Raw genomic sequence first — 13,287 nt, 5'->3', positions numbered from 1 at the left:
CCTCATTGTACAACTATTAACTGAACGTCTAGAGAGGGTAAAGGACCTACTCAAAGGTAGTAGTCCAGCCAGAGGTCAAACCAAGGCTCTCTGACTCCAAATTCAGTACTGTCTCCATTGTACCAGCAGCTTCCTGGTTTATGTACACATGACATGAGTATTTTTTTATCCTACAGGTTATCCAAAGAACTTCTACTGGACTGCCAACAAACCCTGGTCTTCAAAGTTTGGCATAAAGCAGGTATCAGCTCTCTTCTTGTCTTGAAGCTATCCCTTAAGGGAAACTAGTTGAGTATCTGTTAAATCATCTGGTCAACAGTCTGAAAGTCATTTTCCTTTTTTAACCAGAAGAAGCTCTCTTAGAGAGTATGATATTCAGAAGAAAAGGAACATATTAAGAGTGAATTATGAGGAAGGGGAAGTTGTTTAGTGTCCTCCAGTAGAATAAAAGAATCTCATTGTTGGAAAGATCTTAAATGACATCTAATATGAACCAATTCTGCTTGGAATTGTACAGCCACAGACTCAGAATGTCAGAGCCAAAAAGGACTTCACACTATAATCAGTCAGTCTATCAATAAACATTTATTAAGCACCTGCTATGTGCCAGGAATAGTGCTAAGTGCTAGGGATACAAAAAGAGGCAAAAGAGAGTCCCCGCCCTCAAGGGGCTCATAATCTAATGAGAGAGGCAACATGCAAACAAATATATACAAGCAAATTTTGTACAGGATAAATGGGGAATAATTAACAGACAGAAAGCACTAGAATTAAGAGGGGTTGGGACAGGCTTCCTGTAAAAGTCCTGTTGGGACTTGAAGGAAGCCGGTAGACCAAGATGAGGAGGGAGAACATAACAGGCATGGGGGACAGTCATAGAAAATGCCTGGAGCCAAGAGATAAGAGTGTCTTGTTTGCAGAACAGCAAGGAGGCCAATGTCACTGAATTGAAGAGTATCTTTCTGAGAGTAAGGTGTAAGAAGACTAGAAAGGTAGGAGGGGATTGGGTTATGAAGCGCTTTGAACATCAAATGGAAGATTTTGCATTTGATCGTGGAACCACTGGAGTTTATTGAGCAAGGGATATGACATAGTCAGACCTGCACTTTATAAAAATCACTTTAGCAGCAGAATGGAGGATGGTTTGGAGTGAGGAAAGACCTAAAGCAAGCAGACTCACCAGCAGGCTATCACAGTGATCCAAACATGAGGTAAGGAGGGCCTGAACCAGGGTGGTGGCAGTATCAGAGAAGAGAAGGAGGTATATTCTAGAAATGTTTCAAAGGTTGAAATTAACAGGCCTTGGCAACAGATTGGATATGGGAGGTGAAAGACACTGAGGAGTCAAGCCTGAGGACTGGGAAGATGATGGTGTTCTCTTCATCAACAGGGAAGTTCAGAACTGGGGCAGAATTTAGGGGGAAAGATAATGAGTTCAGTTTTGGATATGTTGAGTTAAGATGTCTACTGGACATCCAGTTCAAGATGTCTGAAAGGCAGTTGGAGATATAAGACTGGAGGTTAGCAAAGAGGCTGGGGCAAGATAGGTAGTTTTGAGAATCTTCAGAATAGAAATGGTAATTAAATCCATGATTGTTGATGAGATGTCCAAGTGAAGTAGTATAAAGGGAAAGAGAAGAGGGCCAAGACAAAACTCTATGGGACACCTGGGTTGGAGAACGTGCTAGATGAGGATTCAGCAAAGGAGACTGAATAGGAGCGATCAGATAGGTAGGAAGAAAACCAGGAAAGAGTGGTGTCTGAAAAACCTAGAGTGAAGAGATTATCAAGGAGAAGAGGGCGATCACCAGTGTCAGAGGCTTCAGAGAGTTTAAGAATAATGACATTTGAGAAAAGGCCATTGGATTTGGCAATTAAAAAAATCATTGGTGACTTTGAAGAGAGCAGTTTTGGTGAAATGATGAGATTAGAAGCTGGATTGCAAGAGGTTAAGAAGAGAGTGAGAAGACAGTGGAGGCACCTGTTGTAGATGGCCTTGACAAGTAGTTTAGCCACAAGGGGCAAAAGAGAAATAGTTGGAAGCAGGATTGGAAGGATCAAGTGAAGATTTTTTGAGGATAGGGAACACATGAGTATGTCTGTAGGCAGTAGGGAAGGAACTAGGAAACAAAAGAAGATGGAAGATAAATGACAGCTCATCAATTGGGGAATGGCTGAACAAATTGTAGCATATAATTGTGATGGAGTACTATTGTGCCCTAAGAAATAACAAGGGGGAATGGTTTTGGAAAAACATGCCAAGACCTGTATGAACTGACGCAAAGTGAAGAAAGAACTGGGAGAGCATTGTGTATAGTCATTGTAATGATGATCAACTGTGAAAGATTTGGCTACCCTGATCAATACAGTGATCCAAGAGAAATCCAAAAGACTCATGATGAAAAAATGCTATCCACCTCCAGAGAACTGATGAACTCTGAGTGCAAAATGAAATGTAATTTTCTTGCTTTATTTTTTTCTCTTTTTGCAATGTATGGCTAATATGGAAATGTTTTACATGTTTTCACATGTATAATTGACATTATATTGCTTGCCTTCTTGGTAGGTGGGAGAGGGGTGAGAGGGAAGGAAAGAATTTGAAACTCAAAATTTAAAAAGAAAAAAGAATGTTAAAATAATAAGTCCAAAAAAAATGATAGGGTAGGTATACTAAAGGGGGCAATCTGTTGGTAGACACATGATGGAATGGGACATTTTGGAATAGGATTTCAACATAAGATATCAAAAGTGGAAGGGCCCTTAACTATGGAAGAGATCGAGATCTCTTATTATCCATCATCCATCCCTTCTTCCTAAAAACATATCCAGATTTTTCTCAGTCTCCTCGCAACCAAAATCCAACAGTCGTCTCCCCTGTTGACTCTGTTTCTTCACCTCCCACTCACTTCTCAGACCGTTGTGTTCTGGTTTCCTATACCACCGCTCTTCAGAACTACCTTCTCAAAGGTTACCAATGGTCTCTTATTTTTGTTTTTTAATAATTATATTTTATTTTAGCATTCATTTTTTAAAATTTTAAAATTCCTTCCTCTTTCTCCTCCCTTTCCCATTGAGAAGACAAGCAACATTATATCAGTTATACATGTGAAATCATGAAAAACATTTCCATATTAGTCATTTTGGAGGGAAAAACAATAAAAAAACAGGAACATAAAGTTAAAAGTATGCTTCAGTGAAGTACTCATACTTAATCAGTTCCCTCTCTGAACATAGATAACTGGTATTCTGTCTTTTATCTCCTTGAAGTATATATTCCCAGAAGTGCTATTGTTGGATCAAAGAGAACATAACCTTGACTGTTTTTTTGGTTTATAGATAGTTCCAAATTTATTTCCTAGGCATCATTACCAAGTCACACTAAAGTTTTGTGGAAGTAGAAGAACAAAGTAGTCTTTAAAGAAATCAAAGATAGGGGCAGTTAGGTAGTGCAGTTGATAGAGCACTGGCCCTAGATTCAGGAGGACCTGAGTTCAAATCCAGCCTCAGACACATAACACTTACTAGCTGTGTGACCCTGGGCAAATCGCTTAACCCCATTGTCTAGCCCCCCCCCCAAAAAAAAAGAAGAAAAAAGAAATCAAAGATGACTTAGAAGTAAAGCTGTTGATTGTTCATCTTTGAGCCATGTCAGTATAAACAAAATGACCATACAAGCAAAATAAATTTATGGATTTAGTGCTATACTAATCTAACTACTTTACAAAGCTATATAAAACAGTAACAATTCATTTGGAGGCATAAAAGGTCTGGAATTTCAAGGTAAATAATGAAAAATATAAAAATAGAGGGAATAGCCTTTCTAGACCTCAAGTTATATTATAAAGCAGTAACTACTGAAACTACTTAATATTGATTAAAAGAAAAGTAGACCAGTGAAACAAATGTTCAATAAATCAAAGACCATAAACTATTTGGAAGAAGATTCCTTATTTGAAAAGATCTAATGGGAATGTTGGAAAGCAGGCTGGCAAAATTTAGATGTGAATTGGTCTGATTATTCTGAAAAGCAATTTAGAATTATGCTTTTAAAAAACTGACTAAAATGCTTGTATATACTCTTTGATCCATTGGTGGGCATATACTCTAAAAAAACATAAAGAAAGGTGTCATAAATACCAAAGTATTCGCATAGCATAACTTTTTCATGGTATCACAAAAAGGACTAGAAACATTGGTTATCCATTCATTGGGGAATTGTGGTACACAAGTGTAATATTAGTTTGTAGTAAGAAATGACAGATGTGAATTCAGGGAAACGTGGGAAGAATTTTCTTAATTAATACATAAGATCATAGATTTAGAGTGGGAAGGAGCCTCAGTAGTCTTTATGTCACAAATGAGGCAGCTGTGGCCCAGAGAAGTTGAGTGATTAGGCTAGCATCACTCAGAGAGCAAGTAGCAGATCTGGGATTGAACCAGCTCCTCTGACTCAGAATCTAGTGGTCTTTCCCACTGGATCACGCTGCCTTCCTTTCTTGCATTACAAAATGCCTCATGAGCATCATTACCTTTTGGATGTTCTGTCAGCACCTGTACACTCCAAATTTTTAATTGTTTAACATTTTGTACAATTTATTCCCTCAAGAACCATCTAGAACACACTTCCCGAGAACATCCTCCAAAGTCATGTGCTTATTGAATCTATTCATCCTCACCCAAACCTGTAATCCATCACCTCATTTCTGGCCTCAGGGTCTTGTTCTCCCTTTACATTTCAACCATTCCCTGTCCTTCACCCTTGAATCGCCAACCTTCTTATCCTACTGCCATTCATGCCCTGCCAGTCCTCAACTTTGTATCACTCCGACCTTCTCTGCATTTCTTTTACCTCTGGAAATGGAACTATCAGCCTCTCATTCTGGACAGTATGCCTATGTTAATGTAGCATAAATCAGTCGCCTTTTTTACTATCCTTCCCTGACTGGGCTGCCTTCTGAACTTCCTTCAGCATTTGAGAAAAATGTCTCAATAGCCCTTTCTTGTTTTGGCATCATTAGTGCTTCCTCCCTCCCCCAGTCCCCTTTACTGCTGCCAGTACAGCTGCTTGAATATAGGGACCTCTCAGCCACTTTCCAAGCCATCTCCCTTTGTCAACACCCATAGCTATTGCTTCTCAACAGTAGGAGATTTCTCCATAGAGTTCTCTGCTTTCCCTACTATTAAAGAGCACAGAATTTAACATTTACTAAATATCCACAGTGTACAAGGCTCTATATGTTGATATAGTATAGATAAAGCTAGACCTGCTAGGCGTGTTCTTTTTGGTAGGCACTGTTATGCAGTGGGACAAGTAATAATAAGAATAACTTCCACTTGTATAATACTTTATGGTTTACAAAGCACTTCTCACAATAACTCTTTGAGATAGATATTATGACTATTGTTCCCACTGTATAGAAATGCAACCTAAGTCTCAGAGAAAGTGACTTGCAGAGTGTCATACAGTCTGGTCAGTGGACTTCTGAGCGTCAAGCTTGATCTTTCTGACTCTTAGGCCAGTGATCTTTAAAAGACCAAAGAATTGAGGCTAGAAAGAAGAATCAGGATTTCCTTTTTGCTGTGATCACAGAATTTCAAAGAAAGAATCTCAATGACCATTTAGTCCCAACGCTTTCACAAAAAGGCATCCCTACTGTAATATGCCCAAGAAGTGCTAGACTTTGCTTGAAGACCTCTAGTGAAGAAGAACTCACTACCTCTGTGGCAGACCATTCTTTTTAATGGATGGCTCTAAATGTTAACCTGTTTTCCTTTCATTCAGCCTAAATTGGCATTTTCTAGATGCTGCTACTAATTCTGCCCTCTAACTTAGCAGAAGAAATCTAGTCCCTGTTTCATGGGACAGTCTTTAAAATATTTGAGGATAGCTATCCTGTCTTCCCAACCTTCTTTTCTCCAGGTTAAAAATTCCTGTTTCCTTCAACCAGTCTTTATATGATGTAGATTTAAACCTCTTCACCATTCTGGTTTCCCTTCTGGGGAGACATTGATAAAACAATCAATGAACTTCTAAAGTGTGACATTTAGAGCTGAACATAGTGGTCTAGGGCTGAGTACAGCAGAATCATCCCCTTTCCTAATGGTAGAAGCTTATACCTCTCTTAATACAGCCCTTTATGTTTTGGGCTGCCATCCAACTTTTGACTTATTGAAATGCCTGCAATCAGATAGTAAAGAGCAAAGGATAATGACTAGGAAAGACAACATAGGTGAGTGGAAAGAACGTTGGATTTGGATTCAGAGGACCAGGGATCAAATCTAGTCTCTGCTACTTACTAACCTTTTTAACTTTAGGTAAATTGCTTAACCATTCTGGGTTTCAGTTTCCTCATCTAATAAATATATGTTAGATGATCTTTGAGGTCCTTTCCAGCTCTAAATCTATGCTCTGTAAGGGTACCTTGGTACATAAAATATCAGAGCTGGTAGGGAGTGTCATAGCTAGAAGGCATCTTCAAGACTATTTGAGCCAAAGGTTCTTAACGTAGGGTCTATGAACTTGGTTTTTTAAAATATATTTCAGTGTCAAGTCAGTAGAATTTATTAGATAGTACCTGCCCTCAAGGAACTTACATTGTAATGAAAGAAGACAAGAGCTGAAAAGTTATCATAGAAATGAGGAGTACAGAGGGAAGTCCAAAGCAGAGGGGAAAGAAAGATGGTTGTCCTGGGCCCTTCTTCAAAATGGAAATTTCAGGAGGAACTTGCCAGTTGGAAAAGAGGGCTTCAGGCTGCAGAGTCCAAGGGGTGTTCTAGGGGGAGAAGGAGGGGAGTAACTTCCAGAGTGAGAAGGGAGCTAAAGCATGATGGCAGAGTCGAGTCAGAACCAGAGCCAGGAGAGGATTGGTTTTAATTCTAACGCATTTAAGAACACACTGATAAGAGATCCATGATGTAATAAAGGTTAAATACCCTTGATTTGCTCCAGCCACAGTTTACAAAAAAAAGAAACTAAGAATTAGGAATGGAAGTGATTAACTTATACAGCTATGGCAAAACAGAAACACACAATCACATCTTTTAAGACTTCAGTCCCAGTGTTCTTTCTACTATGTTTCTTCACAACCACACTTGTGAGGAAGGTAGGACCAAGATGATAATCCTTATCTTTTAGAATAAGAAACTTAAGGTATAGATTGTTTAATGACAAAACAAGAACAAATTTCCTTCTGACATAGAACAAAGAAAGTCAGAACTAGGAAGGACATTAGATCATAAAATATTAGAGCTGGAATTGACCTTGGAGAATGTTAAGAAGTTGAATAGCCCTTAGAGTTCAAACACCTCAAGCCTCTTGTTGCACAGAATAAGAGCAAATCCACACACACATCTTCTGTAGCTTCTGCCTGTGGCAGTAGTTTTTCAGAGTTCTGCTTACAGAATAACATTCTGAAACTGCCTCTAAGAAGTTGACTGAGAAAAGGGTCTTCCAGAGGGATTGAGACACCCAGAGATTTGAGTGTGCGTTCTGGTTTCCTCTTCACAAAGCCAACAAGACTCAGGATTTTGCCGGTTTTTTCCTGCTTAAAAGAAAGAGGGGTTGATAACAGAAAAAGAAGTCTTTGCTTGCCCATCTCTCATTTTAAGTCTGTCTTCCATCCTTTGAAGTCCCTGAACCTACTTACTTGAAACATCTGGTCTTATTAACTGTAGTTCACCTATCCATATTACCCCTCTCCTCTCTGTTTCTGCCATAGATGTGGAACGGGTGATCGGCTTTGCTTCTGTGGACCTCTCACCTCTTCTCTCTGGATTCCAGTTTGTTTGTGGCTGGTACAACATTGCAGACTTCAGTGGACAATGCCAGGGGCAGATTAAAGTTGCTATCTCCCCCCTGGAAAGCATCATTCATCTCAAAGAAGAAAGGCTAGCTAGGCAAGGGGCCAAGGTACCTGGCTTATCATTATGTAACCTGTTTCCTCACAGAAACCAGTTATGGTATTTACTGATTGTGACTCCTGCCATGTGTCCTTTAGGGAGGAGGAAATGCATATCAATTTCTAGGAATGAATCCTCCTAAGCAGTCAATCAGTAAATCAAGAATTCATTAAGTGGCTAATATGATATCATTCCCCACCCCAAAAAAATTGTTCCTTCCCTCAAGGAGATACTTATAGACTCTCCAAATCTCAAATCTGGAAGATATCTTAGAATATGGGAGGTTAGAGCTGGAAGATGCCTTACAGATCAATTTTTCTGATTTTCCTGAGAGTAAACTGTGAGCCAGAGAGATCAAGTGATCACATATAGTGTGACACATAGCTTTATACCCAGTTCTACTGGGTGCTCTGGGGGTGAGGAGTTGGGAAAACATCATAGGGAGCTATATTAATTATATCAAGTTAAGGAGATGACTGTCTCACATGTGAAAAAAAATGATGATTCTGTTTGTTTTTTTAAGAGGAGTTTTATCTTATTTCTCCTTCTTTTAGCAGATTCCAAAGTATAGTCCATTTTCCTTCTCTACTTCTGCATTTCCCAGTTGCATGGGAAGATATACCTTGGGTCAACCAGCCCATGGCTGTTCAAAAGATATTAATGTGTCTTCTCCTAAGAGGTGAGTGAAATGTGTTGTTAACAAAGTGTAGGAGAATTTGGAGTCACTCTTTGTTATTCCTTTGTGAAAAGAAAAATATAAAGACAGATTAACTGACCTGTTATATAATCCATTCAACTCTGTGGTTTTAGGGAGGAGGGGCCTTGCAAATTTGCAAACTTAGTGAACTATAGAATTCCACATTTCAGAGCCAAAGACTGCCCTCTTTCCTATCTGTTCTGGTTTAGCTCCACATCTAAAAACAGTCAGCAGCTGTGTTTTAAATACCTCTCATGACCTTTCCCCTCCAAAAACCCAGGCATCAAGCCAGTTTGTGAAAATGAATGCATCTATCCACTCAGCATTAGACACTTAGTCAGGACTAAGGCATGTTTTGCCCATTAAAAGAGTAGGAAGCCACATTCATTTCATTATATCAGCAGCTCAAGAATAGACCCATCTACCTTTCTTTCTAGCCATTTTCCACTTACCTCAGGATAGGCATAATTTTTCACGAGAACAGAATGTCAACCAGAAAGAATCTTAGAATGTAGAATGTCAGAGCTGCAATAGGTTTCTCATCTCCTTGCCCAGTGCTCTTTACACCTGGCATCTACCTGTTACCACAGGAGTCTTTCCAGAGCCCTTCTACTTTATACCACAAAGGAAGGAGCATTTCTCCCACCTCACCTTTCTGAGCCTCAGTTTCCTGACTTTAACATGCAAACTAACATTTGTGGTCTCTACATCACTGGATTGTTAGAAAAACTAAACCTTCAGGTGTGATTTAGTGTGAGAAATGATTATTTCTCTCTTGTATTAATAACTAATTATCCAAATTAGACAAAAGCTTTTTCTACTTTTCTAATTCTTCATCCAGAAATCAACCAGTGTGAGAAATCTCTCTCAAAGATTTACTCAGGCCAAGATCTAATCAGACAGTAAAAGGAATTCTAAATTTAGGCTGTTGGATGCGTTCCTGCTCATTGTGTTATTTCAAACAAGTCTGGAAAAGTGTTGATTGTCCCTTTTGTCAAACAGGTGATGTAGAAATCAATAAGTCTCTTTGACCAAGATTTGGGTGATCCAAGTCATATGCACCAAGACCCCCATTGTAATATAGCCCAGCCTCTCATTGTAATATTCATTTTCTCATTATTTGTTAAACAGTCAAACTTAATTGCCATCCTCAGGAACACCTACTCTTCCAAGAGTATCTAAACGGTGAGCCCACCACTGTGAGGGGTCTTTGGTCTAAGAGAGACAGCCAGATGACCATCCTTTTATTAATAAACATGCTGGCCTTATTAATAAAATGATAAATTACCCAGAAACTATGTCTCTCAAACTTTTCAAATGCCACATTTAGTTTGTTATTGCCTAGTAGTTTTCGTTTTGGTTGAAGTTCTTTGCTTAAAAAAATAAAAATCCAAAAAGTCTCTTTGCCTCCTGAAAGCCAAACCAACTTTTTTTTTCTATGAGATGCCATAAGCATCACATCTTTGTCCACCTTGCCCTGTATGAAGATTGGTGTATTATGATGGTGATGGTGATTGTGATGATGATGATGATATGATGATGATGATGATGATGAGAAAAGCATCCATTGAAAGCACCGTTGATTGGCCTCAGTCTCCCAAGAGACCAAGAACCTCATCTCCTATCTTCTACTGAATGAGGTGTGCGGAGTACCAAAATAAACAAAATAACCTCCTCTGACATTACAGAGCTTACATTTCCTGGAAGAATGCAACACATACACAAGTAAATAAATACAGGATAATTTGAGGAAAACACTAACAACTGGGAGAAGGGAGAAATCTTCATGTAGAAGATGGCACCAGAGCTGAGCCTCAGAGAAAGATGGGAAGTTGAAATAAAGAGGAATCCCATTTCAGGAATGAGGAAAACCTGTGAAATGGCATAGAGCTTGGAACTATAATACCAGTTTTGAAGCAGCTAAGATGTCAAGTTAGCTACAGCTTGGAAAACAGTATATGAAAGGGATGTAATATGAAACAGATCTGAAGAGTTAGGTGGGAGCTAGATTGCAAAGGGCTTTAGAAATGCTTGGCTCCATATTTTGTGTTCTATCCTAGAGGCAATATAAAATGGAGTTACCGAGAGTGAGCAGGAGAGTGTTACGGTCAGACGTGTATTTTAGAAATATTAACTTTGCAGCTATGGGGAGAATATATTGAAAAAAGGGAAGAACCTAAAAGTACTGAGACCAGTTAGAAGGCTATTGGAACAATCCAAACGAGGTGATACTGGCCTAAACTAGTAATAGTTTAGTGGCTGTGTATGTAATGGGAATAGGAAGAGTGGCTGTGTATGTAATTGGAGAGGAAAAGACAGATAAAAGAGGTTTTATGGGGGTAAAACTGGAAAGGTTTGACAACTGATTGTTTTATACATGTTGAGTTTGAAATGTTTATAGGACATACATGTAGAGATATCCAGCGGGCAGCTGGAAATACGGGATCATAGTTAAGGAAAGAAATTAGGGTTGGATATAAATTTGGGAATCATCTTCACAGATATTAAACTTATTGAAGCTGATATGGTCAGTCAGTAAACATTTATTAAGCACCTACTATGTGCTGAGCTCTGGGGGATACAAAGAGGCAAAAGATAGACCCTGTTCTCAAGGAGCTTCCAATCTAATGGGGGATACAACAAGCAAACAAATATATACCAGCAAGCTATATGTAGAGAGAAATGAGAAATAATTAAGAGAGTACTAGAATTAAAAGAGGTTGAGAAAAGCTCCCTGTGGAAGACAGAATTTTATTTGGGATTTAAAGGAAGCCAGGAGGTAGAGATGAGGAGGGAAAGCATTCCAGGCATGGGGAACAGCCAGAGAAAGTGCCTGGAGCTGAGGGATAGAATGTCTTGCTTGAAGAACATCCAGGAAGACAGAAGGTGTAGAAAGGAGAGCCCAGGACAGAACCTTACAGGGGCTATGCATGCTTAATGGGGGGAGGATGATGCTTCAACAAAGGAAAACTACAAAGTGGCTGCTTGAGTAGGAGAACAGAAAGAACAGTGTGGTAGAAGCCATCTAGAAAAGTGTATGTAGGAGGATGGGATGGTCAGAAGTAACCAAAAGGTTTATTTGGACTGAGAAGAACCCAATGGATTTAGCAGTTTTGAGATTGTTGATAATTTTGAGGCAAGTAATTCCTTAGGGCCTCGTGTTTCTCTTGGAGCAGGTGATCTCCAAGGTCTTATCTGTCTCTAACATTCAGTGTTCCAAGGGCCTTTCCAGTTCTGATGTTTCTGTTAGAATTTAACATTCTCTGTTCTGTTCACTGTTAACATCCTACTATATTAGATGGATGAAGGGTAAATTAAATTTTGGAACCAAGTAAGTACCTGATTAGGTTTGAGATGAGGGAGTGATAGATATGAGAGTTCTGTGTTCATCCTCAGTAAGGAAGTCATCTGAATAAATTTACAAATTTAATTTTATGGTTTTTATTTGATTTTTGATTTGGTCTTATTGTCTTTTACAGGAATAGTGATTTGGGCATCATTTTTTATTGTTTTTACATTAACTTCAACCCTATTCCTATTAAGACAAAAAAAATTATAAATCGATATAATAATTTTTTATGAACATAATTTAATGAGTAACAGAATCACTTCATTTGCAGCTAAACTCAAAAAGAGACTTCAGTAATTCAAATATCTAGAATAACTGACCTGTTATTACTATCTCTTAATGTACTTTCCTCCCTGTCACTCCTGTTTCTTTGCCTTTACCGTGTGTGTGTGTGTGTGTGTGTGTGTGTGTGTGTGTGTTTCTCCTTTTACCTATTTGTAGTTAGCATATATAGTGAGACAGAACAACACAGTGACAGAGAGTACTGGATTTAACATCAGTTAGCACCTCTTCCATAACATGCATTCAGTTGAGAATTACCTGAACAAAGTGTGATTTATGAATGGGATGGAATGTTATTGTGCCATACAAAATGAAGAAGGAGGTGGTTTCAGAGAAACCTGGAAAAGTCTATATGAAGGTGAGCAGAGCCAAGAGAAGAGTTTATACAGTAACAGCAACCTTGTAAAAACAAATCATTTTGAAGAACTTAACTGTAATCAATAAAATGACCAACCAAGGTTCCAAAGGATGAATGATGAAACATGCTACCCTCCTCCTGACAGAGAATGGATGGACTTGGAGGACAGTATGAAACATTCATTCTGAGACAAATCCAGTGTGGAATTTATTTGACTGAACTGCACAAATTTTTTAGAAAAGTTTTGTTTTCCTTTTTTCTCAATAGGGAGGGGAGGAACAAAGAAAAAAAAAAGAGGATTTTTGAAGCACATTTTTGAAATGCACTGAAGAAGGAACAGAACGAGCAGGAAAATTTTGAAAGTAACATGATGAACATATTACATACTTTAAAAGAAAAGCAAGATGTACATAATAGATACACAGTTTTACTTGCTGCAAATATTTTTATTGATCTAATCTTTTTATACTGGTTACGTTGGTTTTATTATACAGAATGTATTCAGTCAGATTGTAACCCTCTCTCTTTTACAGTGTATATGGAAATTTTCGTTTTGACTGACGTCTATAAAGTTCAGAAGGGGGAGGGGAAAGAATTGAAAGGAACTTTAGAAATTGTCTAGTTCAATGCCCAGAATTTTACAGTGGAGGAAACTGAGACCTAGAGAGGTTAAGTGACTTGCCTAAGGAGTCACTTAGAGGT

The 13,287-nt window shown here is 38.6% G+C and overlaps 1 protein-coding gene across 1 annotated transcript in view; it reads left to right on the top strand.

Moving 5' to 3' along the window:
• C2CD3 (C2 domain containing 3 centriole elongation regulator) overlaps positions 1-13,287 on the top strand; it is a 152,607-nt gene that overhangs the window by 122,530 nt on the left and 16,790 nt on the right. Inside the window, 3 exon segments of the mRNA XM_020989582.2 lie at positions 177-241; positions 7,719-7,909; positions 8,454-8,578. Coding sequence (XP_020845241.1) covers positions 177-241; positions 7,719-7,909; positions 8,454-8,578 — 381 coding nt within the window.

The sequence above is a fragment of the Phascolarctos cinereus genome, unplaced genomic scaffold, assembly GCF_003287225.1.
Source record: "Phascolarctos cinereus isolate Bilbo 61053 unplaced genomic scaffold, phaCin_HiC Scaffold_726;HRSCAF=1367, whole genome shotgun sequence".
NCBI lineage: Eukaryota > Metazoa > Chordata > Mammalia > Diprotodontia > Phascolarctidae > Phascolarctos > Phascolarctos cinereus.
The sequence above is the reverse complement of the archived record's forward strand: the minus strand, read 5'-3'. Positions and strand labels throughout refer to the sequence as shown.